This window comes from Apus apus, chromosome 8, assembly GCF_020740795.1.
Source record: "Apus apus isolate bApuApu2 chromosome 8, bApuApu2.pri.cur, whole genome shotgun sequence".
NCBI lineage: Eukaryota > Metazoa > Chordata > Aves > Apodiformes > Apodidae > Apus > Apus apus.
The window spans coordinates 463714-482474 of NC_067289.1; the positions used below are offsets into that span (position 1 = coordinate 463714).

At 41.2% G+C, this 18761-nt stretch overlaps 2 protein-coding genes across 4 annotated transcripts in view; one reads left to right on the top strand and one right to left on the bottom strand.

Annotated features, from left to right (window-relative positions):
* The window catches only part of LIMS2 (LIM zinc finger domain containing 2), a 32817-nt gene that overhangs the window by 6694 nt on the left and 7362 nt on the right, over positions 1-18761 (top strand). For all 3 annotated transcript variants that reach the window (XM_051625892.1, XM_051625890.1, XM_051625891.1), the window contains exons 2-5: positions 6413-6572; positions 7316-7382; positions 7688-7808; positions 17202-17351. In XM_051625892.1, coding sequence (XP_051481852.1) covers positions 6413-6572; positions 7316-7382; positions 7688-7808; positions 17202-17351 — 498 coding nt within the window. The remainder of the gene's footprint in view (positions 1-6412; positions 6573-7315; positions 7383-7687; positions 7809-17201; positions 17352-18761) is intronic.
* GPR17 (G protein-coupled receptor 17) lies at positions 10150-15363 on the bottom strand. The gene is made up of 2 exons (XM_051625893.1): positions 15239-15363; positions 10150-11472 (listed from the first exon to the last, which is right to left on the bottom strand). Exon 2 carries the CDS (start codon positions 11425-11427, stop codon positions 10399-10401), a length of 1029 nt encoding a protein of 342 aa, XP_051481853.1. The 5' UTR covers positions 11428-11472; positions 15239-15363; the 3' UTR covers positions 10150-10398.

Here is an 18761-nt window from a genome sequence, read left to right on the forward strand (position 1 = left end):
CTGGGGAGAGCAGGGAGCATGCAGGAGAGTTTTTTATTCTAGCAGTCAGAAGTTTTGAATTTCAGTCTTTTCTTAGCAGGAGAGTGACTTGATGCTGACATGAAATTGAGCAGTAGATTTGGCTTCTCAGTTTGAACTGTATCTGTTGGGAAAGTTTATTTTTTTTCCTAGACAAAGTTGTAAGTGTGAATGTATGAAGATTGAGTGAGACGGGGAGTAGGAAGGTTGTGAAAGGGATGGTGATGCCATTGAGTGGAGAGGATGCTGGTCAGGAAGACTGAAAAACATAGAAGGGACTTTTGAGAGAAAAGGAAATAAGCATTGAAAAAGCTGCAGTGGAACACAAACAGCAGGGAGTGAACTGAAGGTAGGAAGGATGAGGAGATGAATGCCCAGACATAGTCATCCTGCATTGTCAAAATGTCATTTGTTTTCAGCTCTTTAACTGTGTTTCATTGTAACCTGTAAGAGCCTTCCAGAAAGAAGGCGAAGGCACAATCGGTTTCCCCCCATGATTTCCAATTATTATTTCTAATAATTTTTTTCTGACTTTGTAAACACAACAGAGGTTTTTCAATCTTTGTTTTTTATTTTTATTTTTTAAATTAGACCTTAAAACTCTCTTAAGTTGATGTACTTAATCCATTGTGCAGAAAGGGTGCCCTTTTCTGAACAGTGTGCTTCCCTGCAGTACTCAACACTGCTCTGGTATGCTTTTGCAGGAGAACAAGGTTAGTTCTCATTTACCTTCCATGCCAGGGAGCTCGCTCTGAAGCCAAGCACAACGAGGACTCCAGGGATCCAGGACACGGTGGGAACATGCTCAGGGGCAGGTACAGTGCTGTGCTGAAGAGAAGAGACTATAGAGGTGTTGCTGTGGTGAGAGCAAGGCAGACCATGCTTGCATAGAATATACGCTGGCAGAATTTTTAATTAGGCCAGGTAGGCTCAGGAGAAATAATTTTTGCAGCTGGCAGTGATTTAGGGGAATGTCTAGATAGGTAAGTTGAATCCATTTTTCACATCATGGTTCTGGAAGCAAAGTAAGCATAAAGCCACATATTTTGGTTTTACTCAGCAGATGACAGGGCTGAAGATTATAATCTGTTTGGGAATGTTTTCTCCTGTGAATTTTATTAACAGTTTTAGAGCTACTGATATTTTTTTGCTTCTCACTCCTGATAGGTCCTCGTAGTTTATATCTTTTCTTCAGTTAAATGAGAGTAATCCAAAAATAGCATTGCTGCTAGTTGATGATAATTGAGGAACACATTTGGGAATGATCTGTCTTACCAGTGCTGGTAAACAAACATCACATTTTAGCTCCTTTGCTGTAACAGAAGTGAAGAAGAGAAAGATTAGGCATGTGTAAGAAGTTGTTTACCAAATAGACATTGTGAATGAGGTGGTACATGCTTGATAATAAAGGACGATTTTCCTGCGTAAGATGTATAATCTGTTTAAAGCTTGTACATTTCTCTATGTTGTTGATGTTTCCCTGGGCTGAGGGAATACTTCTAAATGCATGTCTTTTTAAGTCATGGTTTACTAGAAAGAAGTATTACCTTGTATTGAGAGGGACTACCAAGTACCTGTGGCATAGGATGTTCATCTGTGTGAGTACCAACAGACTTTCATTGCTGCTGCTGGTCTCAAAGGTCTACCTGGTTGTGGCTTCCCCTGCAGGGCAGCAGTATGGACATTGGATTCTATTCTCAGCTGAAATGTGGGAAGGCGTAGATATTTTGTTTTTAAACCCCTGGCTTCTACTCACAGCGACCTGCTGTTCCTGGTAGGCCAAGGGGAAATGAGGAGCCATAAAGGCTTTTTTCCGTATTGTGACTGTAAGTTGCATTTGTATATTTTCCTTAGTTTTTGGTTATTCCTTTGTAGTTAATAAAAGCAAAAAGTGTTTATTCCATTGAGACACTGGGGGCTGCATGATTGAGGAAGATATGCTGAGAGAAACACCATTAATTTCTTCTTTAGCCAGCTGAAAAAAACTGAAAGTGAAAACATAATGCAAGCAAAAGGAGAAATGCTGAAAATGTTAAGCTATGGACTTGGTTGTATCAAATGCAAAACAAATCATACATTGAACAAATGGGAAATTTTTCTTCAATAACATTTCATTACAAGTTTAATAATAACCTTAAAGAAGTTAAATCAATTTGGGAAAGTTGTCCAGATAAAAGTCAATTGTACTGAAGAGATTTTTGGAATAACAATAAGGGTAGTTGAGGGCTGGTTTTCAGCAGAAATTCATGAACTGATGCCCTTCCTTTCTTCTTTATATTAGTCATTATCTGTGAAATAAATAATAAAGTCTGATGTTGTCCTGGCAATTTTTTTATTTTTTTTTCTGTGTCAAGATTAGGGACTTAAAGTCACAAATTCTCAACCATGCTATGGGCAAGGGGAGAAGCCTGATATTTATCCTAGCTACTGGCATCTATAATATACAAAACTGGCGATAACTCTCTAGGTTTTTGACTTTTCACTGTCCTAGGCACCTGTGTGTGTATACATACAAGAAATGACTGTTTAAGTCTAATAATATTGTGGTATCTTCTGTATACACTGGTTTCTGGTGGACCAAACAGAACAGGGAATGCCTTTCTAGGATTCCCCAGCATAGCTGCAGTGCCTGTCTGCTGAGGTTTGGACAATGCCCTGGGCTCTTGTATCTTGAAATGTTGTCTTAATTTCTTTTTCTACTATCTGTAAGGTTTTTGATCAGCTCTGTATTAAAGTAGTTCTTCATTCAGCATTATGACTGAGAAGAACTCTCTTTTACGCTAATGCCAAAAAACCTTTTGAGACCAGTTATTAAAACTGATTTTTTTGACTGGGCTTTTCTGGCAGAAACACTCCTTGTGCTTGCATTTGTGTCTTGGACCTGGTAGAGCTTGAGACTGTTCATCTGTTCTGGTCGTCCAGTTTTCTGATTCATTTTGTCTTGCATCCATGTTTAAGATACTGATTTCTACTGATGAAACAGCTGGAGTTTCTCTTCTGTTCTCTTAGCAGCGCAAGAATTAGATCTGCTTTTTTTCCCTCAACCTGTCACTAGTGCTACATCCCTGTGGACAAATGTTTTAAAAAGGAGGTAACAGCATAGAAGCTGTAGCATTTCAGCCAGCTTTCTTGGTATTTGAGTCCTTTCTGTAGCAACACAGGCCCAATTTTCTGAATCTGTATGAGAATATGGTAGAAAAATAGGATATTTTCTCGTCCAAATATATGTGAAACAACTGGTTTTGGAAAGTAGATCCACTGATTCACTAAGATTACTTTAGTGATATAAGAAGGTAAAATGGTTTCAAATCTTTCTATAGCACCTGTACCTGTGGCACAGAACAGGTTTCCCAATAACTTCCACTTCTTATGGAGAAGGGATTTTTCTTCTAATGTTTTGTTGGTTGGTTGGTTGATTGTTTTTTTCTTTCCCAATTTGAGAGCAATCTTGATACTTTATAAGGAATACTTCTGAGATGACTAAATACTTCAAAGCGAGAGAAGCTCAAACCTAATTAAAATGATAAACTACTAATTTCTATACATGGGATACTTTGACAAAGATAATTTGTTAAAAATATGACACAAAATGGTGAGCAATTGGGAGAAGCATTGTTTGAGCACTGGTATTTTGGGGGTTTGTACAAGACAGGGTAACTTCAGGATGTTGAGCTGGTCATGTTTCAATAGCCTTTCCTGTCTTTGTGTCTCCAGATTATTGTTAGAATAGAGCAAGATTCTGTATTTTACTGAATTGCAGCAAATCAGTGAGCAACCAGAATGCAAGAAGCACTCCACCCTGGGGACTGGCCTTTGTGGGAAAGATTCAAATCTAAATATCTTCTAACTGACAAAGGAAATCAGGCTTCCACGTCACTTGTGACACCACCATTAAAAGGATGGGTTTGGTGTTGCTTTTCCTCTCCCCCCTGCTGCTGGCAGAAGTGGTTTTGTGGCAGTGTAATAAACTGCATCACAGAGCTGCTCTGCATTAGAACTGTCCTCCCTCCCCCTTCCAGCGTTGGTTGATTTTAACCTTGAGCTAGTTGAATAAATGCTTTTTTTTGCATAAGGAAGAGGTCACACGGGCATGTAGTTGACAAAGATTAAAAAACTCTGGTATCCATGGAAGTCAAACTTTGGAATTAATGCAAAGTCATTACCTTTAGGGCAATGCTGAAGCTGCAGATTTTATCTGGACTGGAAAAGAATAGAATTTTGTAAGTAAAAATGGATGCAAAATCATTAATTAAAAGACAGCAGAGAGATAAACCTCGAGCTGAGATACCAGAGCCAGGGCCCTGTCACTGGGAACTTCTGAAATGTTTATAAAGCAAAAAAAAACCCCAACAAACACAATCTCAGATGTGCTTTGTTGTTAGTGTGTAGGGTTTCATACTGGCTATGTAGGGAACCAGGAGACTTGCTGGAATGCTGTTTTTCCCGTTTTTTTTTGTAACCCAGCAGGAGCTTTTTCACTGATGCTGACATTCTTCATCGTGACTGTTGGGTAGCTCAAGTCTGGGAATTCAGGCATCAAATTTTCAAGAGTGAAAAAGTACTTGATAGGGAGTTTATATTTTCAAGTCCTGGTACACAGTTACATGATGTAACTGAGAGACTGGGGATTGAACACTAAGCTGATTAGGTCTCTCAGCTTTGCTACAAACACTGATGTTTTTGTGTTGACCTGTTTCTTTGGTGCTCCAACAGGATAAGAATGTTTCTTTAATCTCTGATATTCAGTTTAGGAAATGACGGGATTTCCTGCTTGTCTGTAATTCTGGTCTGTGTCTGTTTTTTAAAGCTCCTTGGTACTGCAATAAGAAATCAAGTTCCAACAAATCTCTGCCAAATCAGGACTTCATTCTTGAAATAAATTATTGCCATCTCCCTCGGTTTGTGTCACCCTTGGAAGTGGCAGAGAGGAGGTGTCTTTGTGCTGAGTGGGCTCTCCAGGGCACAGCATGGGATGTTTCTTCAGGCTGCAGGTGCCCTACGAGAGGCTCAGCTCCACCAGTGGGAGCACAGGGCTGGCTCTGCTGCCTGGGCAGTATGAAGCTGCCTGCTCCTCCTAGTCGAGCTCAGAGCACAAAGCCCTGAAATACAAACGGTGGCAAGTTTGTATAGGGGTATTTCTGACCAGAGGAGAAAATCTTCTGCTACTGGAACATGCTTATTGAATTACTGTTTAGAGAGGTGCGGAATGTAACATGTCAGGTTGTAGAAAACACTTAACCATGGAAATTCAGTTCAAAGTAGCTTTGCATGTAAAAATAAAGAAAAACCCTTTTCAACCAAACTATCTTTCATGTTATGGGTACGTTCTGTTCTTCAGGAAAACTACCATAAAATATTTCAGAGATTTTTAACATGCAGTGTATTTTTTATACTCCTGCCTATAAAATAGCTATCTTTCCAATCACAGAATTCAGAAAGTGCTCAGAAGGCATAAAATAGTTTTTCCATATCTAAAAGTGTAACCCTATCAAGTTTTTATATTATTGGATAGTCTCGTGGTTGAAAGACACAAAACTGAGACTCCTTATAATTTTCCCTCCCTGTTTGGATGTGTGAGATATGATTTTAAAATTGCATTCTCTTAGTCTATAGAGAACTGAGATTACCATGATGGCAAACGTGAACATTTTGTGAAAGAGGTTAGGGTTGTTCCGCTTTTTAGGGGAGACAGAGGAAACATTCTTTTCATGCTTTGTGAGTGTGGCTTTGGGTTTTTTTTAGCTTCTCTTTCTGAGGAAATGAAGCTGATGTATTTTCCAAGTCAGCCAGAGAGACTTCTCTCTTCCTGTACCTTTGCAACACTTGGACAGTTTCAACTGATTTGTCTGGAAGACAGAGGCATTGTGTGCAAGTATTTTCCAGTGAATCTTATGCATAGCAGCTGCTGGGTAGAGGGAGAAATGCCCTGTTAATTCCCACAGTGAAGGGGAGTCTACACTGGGATATCAGTGCTTATGACACATCAGACAATCCCTGGAGGTTCATGTCTTGAGACCAGAAATTCCAAGAAGTTGACATCATTGTGTTTGATGCTCTCAAAAACTATTGGTTTATTTAATATGGTGGATATTTGGTATGAGCTATTAGCAAGATGACATAATGGAGTAAAAAGACTGATGCAGCAGCCAAAATGGTGCAGTAGGTAAGTGTGCTACATGAAGTCATTTGGCCACATGTGAGTTGCAAGGACATTATTTGTAACTGATGTCAGTGCTGAATTGACTCATTAATCATGGAAAAAAAACATGTAAAAGGGAGTTTAAAGCAGTGGAAATGCTGAGTTCATAGATGTTGGGGAAACTTGGTTGTTAGGATTATACTCATGTGCTTGGCTGTGACATTGCTGATGCTCTTCCTCTTGTCTTTATTGCAGTAATATGTCGGATGCTCTTGCAAATGCAGTATGTGAGCGCTGCCAGACTCGGTTTGATCCTGCAGAGAGGATTGTGAACAGCAATGGGGAGCTCTATCATGAGAACTGCTTTGTCTGTGCTCAGTGTTTTCGTCAGTTTCCTGATGGACTTTTTTATGAGGTGAGGTTTTATGTGTAAGAAAAGATAAATAGCTCCCTGCAAGTGCAAAGAATGAGGTGAAAATTCTGACAGAAATATGAATTTCCATCTTCCTTGCATGTTTAATTTCTTAGCCCTGCTTGTTCCTGTTTTTCTGAGGGGCTTCAGGATTAATTTCCTTTTTTTTTTCTTCTCACATAGTCCTTCCTGTGCATCAGTTACAACAAAAATGTGTGCTTGCTCTTTGGGTAAGAGGCATTTCAAAAAGAAAACAGAAAATGTTTCTTAACATTTTGTTGGACATAAGCAAATTTTTGTCTTTATTTTTAGACATTTTGTACTAAACTTTTCTAATTGGGCAGCTGGAATTGGTGAACCCATTTAAAAATGAGGTTGAAATATTTTTACAGAAAATGTGCGAGTAACACATTATTTAAAATATGCTGCATTCTTAGTTTACTGGGAGTTTTAGCCTTATGTAGGAGGAGTAGTTCTGAGTTGCGTGACTTAAAAAAACTAAACCAAAAATGAAATTCAAGCCAACTATAGAAGGGCTTGGGACATGTCAAGATTTTTTTACTATCCTGTAGCAGCATTGATACTAATTGAGCTGTTTGCTGTGCAAATTCACAATGAGGCTGAAGTCACGTCTGGGTATTTCTTGAAGAAAAATCCTCAGGAGTTAAAAAATAGATGGGGGATGGGGAGGGGCTAGAGCAGGAGTGTTATTCACGAGGGTTCCTTCTCTCCTGTTTTGTGCCCAGTTTGAAGGTCGGAAGTACTGTGAACATGACTTTCAGATGCTGTTTGCTCCTTGCTGCGGTGAATGTGGTAAGATGTGGCACGTGTCAACCCCAGGGGCAGCAGCTGCAGGGCTGCCCTGACCTTCCACTGCTGCTGGGACATCCAGCCCTGCACCGGGATCCTTGAGGACATTGTAAGGAGTGGGAGCTCTGGAGGGAAACAAGCATGATACCAGCAGTGATTTGGGGTATCCTGGTTGTGGGAATAATGAGGTTGTTTTGTTAGACTGTAATAGTTCTTGTGGAGATGAAGTGGAAGGATTATGAAGAGCAGTAGGCTTGTGATAAGACTGTTTTCCGAAGGTATCTCAAGGTGTTGCTTTCTTTTTGCAGGTGAGTTCATTATTGGGCGTGTTATCAAGGCAATGAACAATAACTGGCACCCGGAATGTTTCCGCTGTGAGCTCTGCGATGTAGCACTTGCTGACCTGGGTTTTGTGAAGAATGCTGGGAGGTAAGATAGAGCAGGAGCTTCAGAAGTTTTATCAGTATGTTATTGATACCGTGGTGAGATGTTGACAGTAGGTCAGTCAGATACACAATGAGAGGTAAAGCTAGAAAAGGTACAGAAGAAACTTTAAGGAATAGAATCCCAAATGTTTGGGGTTGGAAGGGACGTCCAAAGGTCATCAAGTCCAACCCCCCTGCCAGAGCAGGACCAAAACTAGGGCAAGTCACTTCGAAAGGCATCCAGACAGGTCTGGAAAGTCTCCAGAGAAGGAGACTCCACAACCTCCCTGGGCAGCCTGTCCCAGGGCTCTGTCACCCTCACAGGAAAGAAGTTCTTCCTCATGTTGAGGTGAAACTTCCTGGGCTCCAGTTTGAATCCACTGCCCCTCGTCTTGTCATGGCACAAGTGACAAGAGGTTGTCCCTGCCTTCTTGACCCCAGCCCTCATGTATTTATAGACATTAATTAGATCCCCCTTCAGTCTTCTCCTCTCTAGACTGAAAAGCCCCAGCAGATCACCTCCTAACCTGTACTGGTGCATTTTGTTGTTCCTCTACAGGTGCAGGACTCTGCATTTGCTCCTATTTAATAACCTGTTAGGAGATGGGAAGTGGAATGAAGAAGTGTTCTTGCTCCAGTGAAACATGTAGAAAGCAGAAACTCAAATTACCTAGTGGTATTGAAATACCTAGTGGTATTGAAACTTCCAGAACCTATGGGTTCTGGAAAAGAAAGGGATTTCAGGCACAAGGCTGACTAGCAAATGAGAAAAGGGGTGATGTGATCCTTGGCAGGCTGTTTATCAAGTAAGCTGCTGAGAAGAAAATCCAGACCACAGTAAAGCCTATTCAGCATGTGATTCCTCTGGTTTCAAGAAAAAAAATGATTTTTTATGCAGAATAAAAAAAAACTAGTCTTAAAGGTTGTTTCATACATTTAATTAAGAAGTAAGAAATAAAAACATAAATGGGAACTTGTACAAAAGCACATCATGATAAGAAAATCAAACAGTCCAACAGTTAGCAGTGTTGCACAATTCATAGTTAATTTTAGGCTTTCATAAGCCTTGAACAAAGCCTACAAGTTTCTTAGAGTTTATATTCTCACTAACTAAATGGTGAAGAAGGGAAGGAAAGGTTATATAATTGTACCCTGTCCAGCAGGGAGTCCTCTCAGCTCCTTCTACTCTTTCATCCTGCAAATAACTTCCATTCCCTAATTTTTCAAGTTGGGCACAGTTGACTTCCTTTTGACACCTAAGCGTGTTAGAATGGGCTGTTGTGATAGCACCTGGGGTGTTTTGGGAAAGCAGTTGGGATGGAAGCATTTCAAGCAAGATGAAGTATGTTTGATTTCATAATTCTGGACCAAATCTCAAACGGCAAGAGGGTCATTCCCAAAAGCATAGAAAGGGATATGCATGTGCATGTATCTGTACATAAAAAAGAAAATATCATTCACCTGTCACATGATTTCCTATAATATTTCTCTCCATAGCATAGAAGCAGTTTTCTGGTATATATTTATTGGAAACTCTTGGGTTCTTTCTCCCAGTTCTCATTTTACCTGGTCTTCCTTAGTCTGCTTGTCATTTGCAGACATATTCCACTGGATGCAATTTGTATCGCTGAGGATAGTTAACATAATCCCTAGTTGATCTGTAGGGAAGGAATGGTCTTGCTAGATAGGTCACAAAATAAAATAATTGTGAAACAGCTCAAAGATAGGACTCTCTTCTGGACAGAGTAGACTTTGCTTCTTCATATGCTTAATTCTCTTTTGCCATTTGGGTTAATTTTTTTTTTTTTTTTATTTGGTATGTAGTAAAGATGAGTGCTGTATTCCTTAAGTCAGACCTTTTCCATTCTGTTGTTTGAGGTTTATTATGATGTCTGATGTTTTGCAGGGAACTATGTGAAAGATGCAGTGTAGTAAATGTTGTCCATCCTCTGCCTGCAGCTTTGAGACAATGGCAGAGGGCAGATTAAAAGGGTTGTGTGAAGTTTATTGCTCATCTCCAGCTCTGAATGCTGAGAAGAGGTAAAGCAATTTTAAGTCCTATCTGAATTTCAGTCCAGGTTGGGTGCATTGCAGCATTTTGGTCATTTTTCTTGCCACAATTCAGTACCAGTTTTCTGTCTCCTACATATAAACACTTTCAATTGGGAGACCTGAACAAGATGGGCTGTCTTGTCATCAGGCAGGTCAGTCTCAGGAGTGAATCTCTACTACTGGCACAACACACAATTTCAAATCAGGCTGTATGCATTGTTTAGAGAAAGAGTCATTCCTGAATGCTTTGGGAATTTAGGATTAAATGTCTGTTTCACAGACACTTTGCTCCCTTCCCTATTCGTAAGTGTTCAGCCCTCAGTTTCACAGCTTGGAAATCAGCAGAACTGTACTTCTGTTGGCAGTTTCAGTGAGAAAAGAACATGTGATCTCCATTGTCAGTGGGATTCTTGCCAACTGCAGGCCCACAAAAACAAGAACTTTCCTCCTCAGGATGAGTGACTCTCACTGCATGTTTGCACTCTCAGCTGCTTTTGGTGGAACAGAGCATGCTGAAGAACAAGCAGTGACAAGAAGGATGTTCACAGTTCAGATTTAGCACTTAGTGAGCTTTCATTTGTCTTCCCCTCGTATGTTTGAGGCAACATGACAGTCTTTTTAACACAAACCAGATTGCACAAAGCCTCACGGAATTTCTCAGCCACAAAAAAATACATGACAGGGTCAAAGGCACCGTTCAGGCTTGTGAGGCAGGAAGTGATGCGGTTACTGAGGGCCAGAACGCGCTGTGTGGCACAGGAAGTTCTGGTCCCATTGTAATGGAGGATATAAACGTAGCGATTGACATGATAAGGTACAAAGCAAACCAGAAAGATCATCAGGACCATGATGATCATTTTGATAGCTTTTTCCTTCAGGTGTTTCTCAACTCTGTTCCCAGTCTTCAGGCTTCGGATTATTAGTAAGTAGCAAGTCACTGTGGTGACAAATGGGAAGGTGAATGCCATGGCTAAGGACACAAGGGCATGACGTGATGCCTTTTCTCTGTAGAGCTGCAGGCAAATAGTTGTGTTTTTCACCTGGAGGGTCTGCACGCTGAGCAGCAGTGGTGCCATTGCCACCCCAACTATAACCCATAGAAAGGCACACGCCAGGTGGGCATACAGGGACCTGCGGAGCTTGATGGACTTCACAGGGTGCACAATGGCCAGGAAACGGTCCACACTGATACACATGAGGAAGTAGATACTGGCATACATGTTGAGGTAAAAAAGGAAGCCTGTGAGTCTGCATGGCATCTCACCAAATGGCCAGTGATTACCAGAAAAATGGTACACAAGCCGGGTGGGAAGTACCAGCACGAAGGACAGGTCAGCCACAGCAAGATGCATCAGGAAGATGTTGGCAGGTGTGCCTGACTTCTGGTCCCGGATGAAGAGCCAGAGAGCCAGGGCATTGCCAACAAAAGCCAGGATGAAATCCAGGAAGTAAAAAGTGGCAAAAAGGATATTCTCAAGGTGCGTCTCTTTGTCACATTGCTCTGATGTTTCCAAAGAGAAATTTGAGTGATTTGAGCAATTGAGGCTTGAGGGGTCTGCTGGGCCATTCATTTTTCACCACAGTTTTGAAGGAAAAAAAAACCCAACACGAAAAACCTGAAATAATTGAGACAGTATTTTACAAAAAAGCCTGGTTTTGTGAAGGAAAAAAACAAACCCCAAAGCCCCACCCAAATAACCACACATGGAAATTAGTGATGTCTCCTGGTTGCTAATATTGGTATCCAATACAACAGGTTAGTCTGAGTTTAAACCTTTCTATTAAAATTCTGAATGCCTTCTGCTCAGATGAGCTTTGCATTAATTCCTGTTGAAGAACCACTATAAAGAGCTATCTGGATGATGATGAGCTTGTCTCCAACCAGTGCTGAGATCAGTTGAATAACAAGAGTAGGGAAGTGCTTATGTGTCTGGTTAATGGAAGAGTAGAAGTCTATCTGTGTATCTATCTAGAAAGTATTTGCTATGTTTCATTTGAAAGCCTGGTTCAGGATTGAAGAGCTCCTAATGAGTCAGTTTTTCTGAGCAGAAGTATCTGTTGTAAGGTGACCTAGCTTAGAATATCTGTCTTCCTCCTAGAAGAGGTGGAAGACTGTTCATGTATCACTGTTATTAAAAAGCTGCAGGGTTCCTGAAAATCTTTGAGAATTATATGAGTCTAAAGTGTTGTATTTAAGGCAAATGCATCTATTTCTAATATAGGAGGAAACTTTTCAGGTGGGTAACCTCATTTGCACAGAAAAAGCACTGAATTGACTCTGAAAAGATGATTAGTTATGCCCATTACTTGTTAAAGTGTCATCCTCACCATTGCACCATGGTCACTGTGTGACCATCTCTATAATACTCAATACACCCTTAAATACCTCCATTTTTCCTCCACTGAGATTAAAATTTTGAGATGGTTTAGTGTCAGGCAGAAACTATTGTACATGCTGAAGTATTCACATCATTAGACAGTTGATCCAAGGCATTATTGCAGTGCATCCAGCTTCCCAACAGGACTGATTTTTATAAACATCTAAAATATCTAAGAAGGGTCTAAAAATATTATTGGCTAATTGAGAAGCTGAAAAGGGATTAAGAACACACCAATATATTGGAAAATGTAAACAAAACTCTGAGGTAATTACCATCCTTTGTTTGGCTGCTCCCACTTTCAGGTGAACAGAAAATGATGAATATGCTCGACCACTTCTGTTTAGTTCAGAGTTGAGGAGACAAAAGTCAAGAGACAAAATTCAGAAACTGAAATTTCTTCGTATGGCCACAGGGGGGCCTTCTTACTCCAGGGATTGCCTCGATACGCTGCACATTTATGGCACAAAAAATTAATGTGTGGGTACCCACTGCCTCCTGCCAGCTGCGTGCTTCTTCATAGTCCCAGATACAGCAACAAATTACTATATTGGAATTAGTAAAAGTGCATGTGCAAGAAAGACCATATAGCCCTTTTTCCCAGGGGACATTTTATCTTTAAAATCTTCCTTTCATGTGCAAAAGGCAAATTCCCTGTTGCAGTTTCCATGTGAAGTTCCTGGTTTTGCAGAGGACCCTGCAATTTTTGTTCCTAGTGTTATTTTTCTCTTACAAAGTAAAACGTTTAAGATTTTGAAGTTTAGCTGTGATAGTAATGTTTAATTCTCAAATACTTGCCCTCCCTGGATGGAATTAGTTTAAATACGTATTTTTCTGTTGCGTATCAAAGGAGAAAACTGAGACCAGGACTTCTTACTGGCTGTTAACTTACAGTGATACTTATCACCTGGTGTTCTGGCTCTGACGCCTTTTTGTGCCAGGTTCTTCATTTAGATATACTTTTAATCTGCAAAATCTGTCATCAGGTGATCTGTACATACATACATGTGTCAGTGGTGGGGTGGGCTGGTGGCAAAGCATTGCTCTCTACATGATTGTGACAGCACTGAGCATGGACCTGCTGGCTTGGAGCAGAAGCAAGGGTGGTCTAAAAGGGATATCTCTTGTCTTAAGGAACTGAATCAGCTTGGGGAGTGAAGCAATAAGCAGACTTTTCTCCTGCTTACAAGCTAAATACTAGGGGTTTAGCAGCATGATATGTTGAGCTGATTCTTATTGACCTAATTTCCTAAGGAGGGTCTTTGGGATTCAGATTCAGCCAAGTGTCAGTGCCAGAACAGGAATAGCCAAGATGGGAAAGCTGAGAGTTGAGCCTGTCATTGATTTCTAGCTGGGCATGCTTTGCCTGCAAAATCCTGTGGGTTGGAGTAGAAAGGAGAATGTCAGAGCTGTCTAGAAGCTCAGTGTGTCAGAGTCCAGAAGGGAGAGGCTTAGAAATAATGACAAAATGTAAACGATTCAGTCTTTTCAAATGAGTGCCTTCACAGGGCAGCTGCTGTTACCTAATTTACTCTTTAGAGTAGTTTAGAAGGGAAGTATTTTTTATTGTCTGGCCAGAAATCACAGAAGAGGGAAGTGGACCTCCTTCTAGTTTTGCTTAGGTTTTAAATTGGAAGGGAATTTGAATCAAGTTTCTTTTATTTCTTTATTTTCACATTTCTGTGAAAATTGTGGTGTAGCACTTGGGTAGGCTTGGAAAAAAGCTGACATGTCACTAGAATGAATTGTTGAGCTTATTTTTAGAATTGATGTTTTCAACAAATGCTAAAACTTTACAAAAGTTGCAGTTCTTTGACAGTGTGTTACGCAGACAGTGTGTAAAGTCCTTGGCTGTTATTTACAGTTCCACTTCTGTTTTGCCTGGTTTTTATTCAATCAATTTAAAAGACATGTGTTTGATTTTTAGACTTTTCTTCCTTTTGGTTTGTTATGCTTACAAAAAAGCACTCAGAGTCCTAGAAAGCTTGTTCTACTCTGTATGAATGCTAAGAGCAAACGAGAAACCTTAGTTTGTGCTAAGTGGTGCAATAGGCTTTGATTGCATGGACAGAAAACTCCTTTAGGAGTCTGGTTCATTGTCCAGTAATTTCCGCTTGGATTGCACTTCTGGTGTCGTGAGAATATTTAGTGATTTACATACTATTTTGAAATGAGCCATTATCCCAGGCCTTCCAGAGCTGAGCTGTAATGGGAGATGCCTGCTCATTTGGAATGCATGCACACTGACCATATTTTATGCCCTGTTTTAATCCAGCTCAGAAGCAAGCAAGAAAACAGTCCACAAGGCTGTCAGTATAGACACAGCCTGATTATTCTTTCAGCAGATGCTCTATCTATTAATGAAACAATTAATAAGCAGAAGAAACATTTAGCTCAGCCAACCTTAGTTACCTGGCTAATTTGGAACTTTTATTACAACGCCCACTGCAGATTAATTTTAACTATATGCTAGGGTTTATAGTGGATATCAGAAATTCCTGTTTTTGCTCTCAGCTAGAGCAGTTTCTGGTTTGGGGTTATGCTAGTTTGTGGGTTTTTATGATTCTGCTTGTAATGTCTTGTCAAATGGGTGTCTCCTGTCTTTCACTGAAAGCACTCTTCATTAGAAAGAGTCCACTTCTGACTGAAATAATTATCCTGAAAATCACTCCCTGCTGAGCCTCCCACCTTTCAGCTGAAATACTTGTTTCTTGTGGGCATCTGAGCAGTGTCAAGAGAGCACAGGACATACCATACAACCCTCAGTTTTCATGGCATAAATGGATGTGCATTAGGTAAAGAAGTTTGAAAACTTTCATGTTTTGGGGGAATGATGTAAAGAAGAGTGGAGTTCAAAAAATGCAGCCTGTTCTTATGTTCAAACATTTCCATTATATTCACCCATCTCTGTGTGAATGTCTTTCCACCTCACCAACAGCAGCTAACACTAATGCCATTAGGAAAACTTATCTTGTTATCTTGCTAACAGAAGTTTGTCTCTTACCTCTTTACAGTGCAGTCCTATGGGTGGTGTATGGGGTCCTCTTGGGGAAAGTCTCAAGGAACTCCTGATGACAGCAAAGCAAATAGATGCAGCAATGGAGAAGACAACTAGATGATCCAAAAAGAACACAGAGTTGCTGAGGGTGGCAAGGGGAGCCCCTCTATATAGTGTCCTTTTAGCTCTGATAGTGCATTATCAGCTCAGTCACACGACAGAGCAGGGGAGACGACACCCCAGCACTGAGGAGCAGTTTTCATCCCAGCTGAGCTCCTGGCACTGGGGCTGCTGCTACAGATAGTAATATACTGTATGAATATTCCAGTGTTCATGGTGTTTCCTGAAGGCTGCTACTGAACTTCCAGCCCTGAACACAGACTTCTTGGAGTCCCCTGATTATTTTAGGAGGGTGGGGAGAAGCATTGTTTAGGGGAAGTCTGGTATTAATAGACACAACAGGACATTTCAGAATGGGATCATTCCATGATGGTGGGAGTGGGGAGGGGGAGAAAGGAGCAGGGTGGCTGCTATGGTAACAGCTTTGCCTGTCCAGTCCTTCCCTTTGCTGGCAATACAGAAGGGTCTGTGGGAAGTCAGAGAGGGTTTGGGAGTGGGGAGGGGTTGATAATGGTCTATCAGTGCAAATGGCTGAAGGCATCTTATTCAGATGAATGAGAGGGGTCTCTTTCAGGACACTTGCATCAGGGTCCCTATGTCCTGCCCTGTATAATTACTCAGCGTTTGACAGTGTCGAATAAAATTGATGCCTTTATGCTGAGATGAGCACAGCTGCATGTTTCCTTATAATGGGGTGCTGTTTGCTTTTTCTGGACTCCGTCTGGGCAGACAGTAGTTACAGCCCTGGACAGAGGCACTTGCTGACTGGAGGACTCAGATTTGGAGAGAATAATAATGATACTTAGCACTTAGACAGGCGCCTGCCAGCTGAGGATCATAAACATTTGAGGTCTCACAACATCTGTGTTGTGTTCTTATCCCCATTTTACAGATCTAAGGGTAAGTGATTCATCACAGCAGAATTTTGGAGGCCCTGCAAAGAACCTACAACTTCAGCCATAAATCTGCCCTTTCCATTTGAACTTTTGCTTTTGTCTGGTGTCTTTTGGAATGACCTGTAAATCTCAGCAAGTGTTTCACATAGCGATACAGTGAAAGGAATTAAGCAGTCTGCTCTCTTCTGTGACAAAGAAACACACAGAAGTAATTCCTCTGTCATTTTCATTTTACCATAAATTCTTCCCAGCTTGCAGCACTGCAGCTAGAGGGGTAACTAACAGGCAAGTGAGCTGAACAACTTCTCAGAGCTCCTAAAAATAGGGACAAAGCTGGTGGATTCTATCAGCCCAAATTTTTCTGCCAGAAGTTAGGTGTATCCGCCTGTGCAGGACTGTACTTGTAATATGTTCTATAATGTGGTTATATTTACCACATAAAATTGCATAGTTCTTTATTTTCTTTAGCTTAGGACTAAAAGGAATTTGTAGGCAGAAGAGCTAGTATTCAATGGTCTTTTGTTTGTCCTAACTATTGAAGACTAAGGAATTCAGCCATGGCAAAGGCATTTGAGCAATGTGCTCTGGTTTAGTATTTTTTATTCTCTTTCCTCAACTCCCTTACAGAGCTGTGATGCCTCTGATATGGCTGGATCTCATAGTTAGTCATAGAGAGAGCGTGTTCCTACCTTGCCTTGCCCACCTCTCAGAATGGATCTAGAAGAACTGGAGAGGATACCTAGAAGAATGCCAGGGTGATATCCCTGATGGGATCCAATTCAGTGGATATTGGAGGACAATTACAAGGAAATACAACTGTGCAACTGGTGTGAAAGACAGAATACTGCACTAAATGATGTTTAGTGTGACCTCAAAAGACACTTCTTCTGTTACATAAAGTACTTCCTACAGCATGAGAACTTCTTAATGTTTTCTTTCCTTTGTTCAACCAGGCATCTGTGCAGGCCGTGCCATAACCGTGAAAAAGCTAAAGGACTGGGAAAGTACATCTGTCAGAAGTGCCACTTGATAATTGATGAGCAGCCTCTGATGTTTAGGAATGATTCCTACCATCCAGATCACTTCAACTGCACCCACTGTGGGTATGTTGTCATATTCTAAACTCTGACCAAAAATGAAAGAGACAAACAGTACAGTCAGCAGCACAATCCTTTCCAAGGCCTAAACTTTGCTGCCTTCACATTGTTGGACAAACAGAAACAGTGAGAGGAGAAATCAGAAGAAACTTGAAAAGCTTACAAGAACCTTAGTTTTATTTTGCCATTTAGTGTTCTTTTATCCTAAACTTGAAAGACACTGTTTTGTACTGAAAATGAAAATAGTTCTTTGCTGTGACCTTACCTGAAAGGCTGTGTGCGGGTTACAGTAATCGTGTTGTGCAAGTACAGCTGTTGCCAGGCTATTCAAAATAGTTCCATTTTGCATTCCTGGATAGGAAAAGAAGATGGCTTGGTGAGCTGACACCTCTCTGACCTGAATTACTTACCATGAGGGCAGTGTAACTGGAGCACAGCACTGCTCTAAGATGAGTAGCAGTGCTGATGAATGAAATCCAGAATCCCAAAATGCTGGGGGTTGGAAGGGACCTCTGAAGGTCATCAAGTCCAACCCCCTGCCAGAGCAGGACCAAAACTAGGGCAAGTCACTCAGAAAGGCATCCAGACAGGTCTGGAAAGTCTCCAGAGAAGGAGACTCCACAGCCTCTCTGGGCAGCCTGTCCCAGGGCTCTGTCACCCTCACAGGAAAGAAGTTCTTCCTCAGGCTGAGGTGGAAATTCCTGGAGTTTGAATCCATTGCACCTCATCCTGTCACAGGGCACAGTGACAAGAGGTTGTCCCTGCCTTCTTGACCCCAGCCCTCATGTATTTATAGACATTAATTAGATCCCCTCTCAGTCTTCTTCTCTCCAGACTAAACAGCCCCAGGTCTCTCAGCCTTTCCTCATAAAGCAGGTGTTCCAGTCCCTTCATCATCCTTGTAGCCTCCATTGGACTCTCTCCAGTAAAAATCCCTGTGCCTCTTGAACTGGGGAGCCCAGAATTGGATGCAATACTCTAGATGAGGTCTCACTAGGGTGGAGTGGAGGGGGAGGAGAACCTCCCTCAGTCTGCTGGACACACTCCTCCTGATGCACCCCAAGATACCATTGGCCTTCTTGGCCACAGGGGCACATTGTTGTCCTATGAATAACTTGTGGTCTACCAGGACTCCACGGAGCTGCTTTCTAGCAGATCACCTCAGATGGGCCTTGTACCTGAGCTGTCCCCTTCAAAGACAGCCTGAGCCTTTGCATGACACTGCATCGTTCCATGTAAGTGCACCTGGAATTTCTGCCAGAGGATGTAGCCATGATATTCTGCGCGTGTTCTCTTGTTTGGCAAAATGAGAAAGCAATTCTAGATAGATGAGTTGACAATAACTGTGTTTCACTAGCTTAATGTAATGACTGGATTTGTAGCATGAACGTTGCCAAAGTCTGTTAACTTCCAACT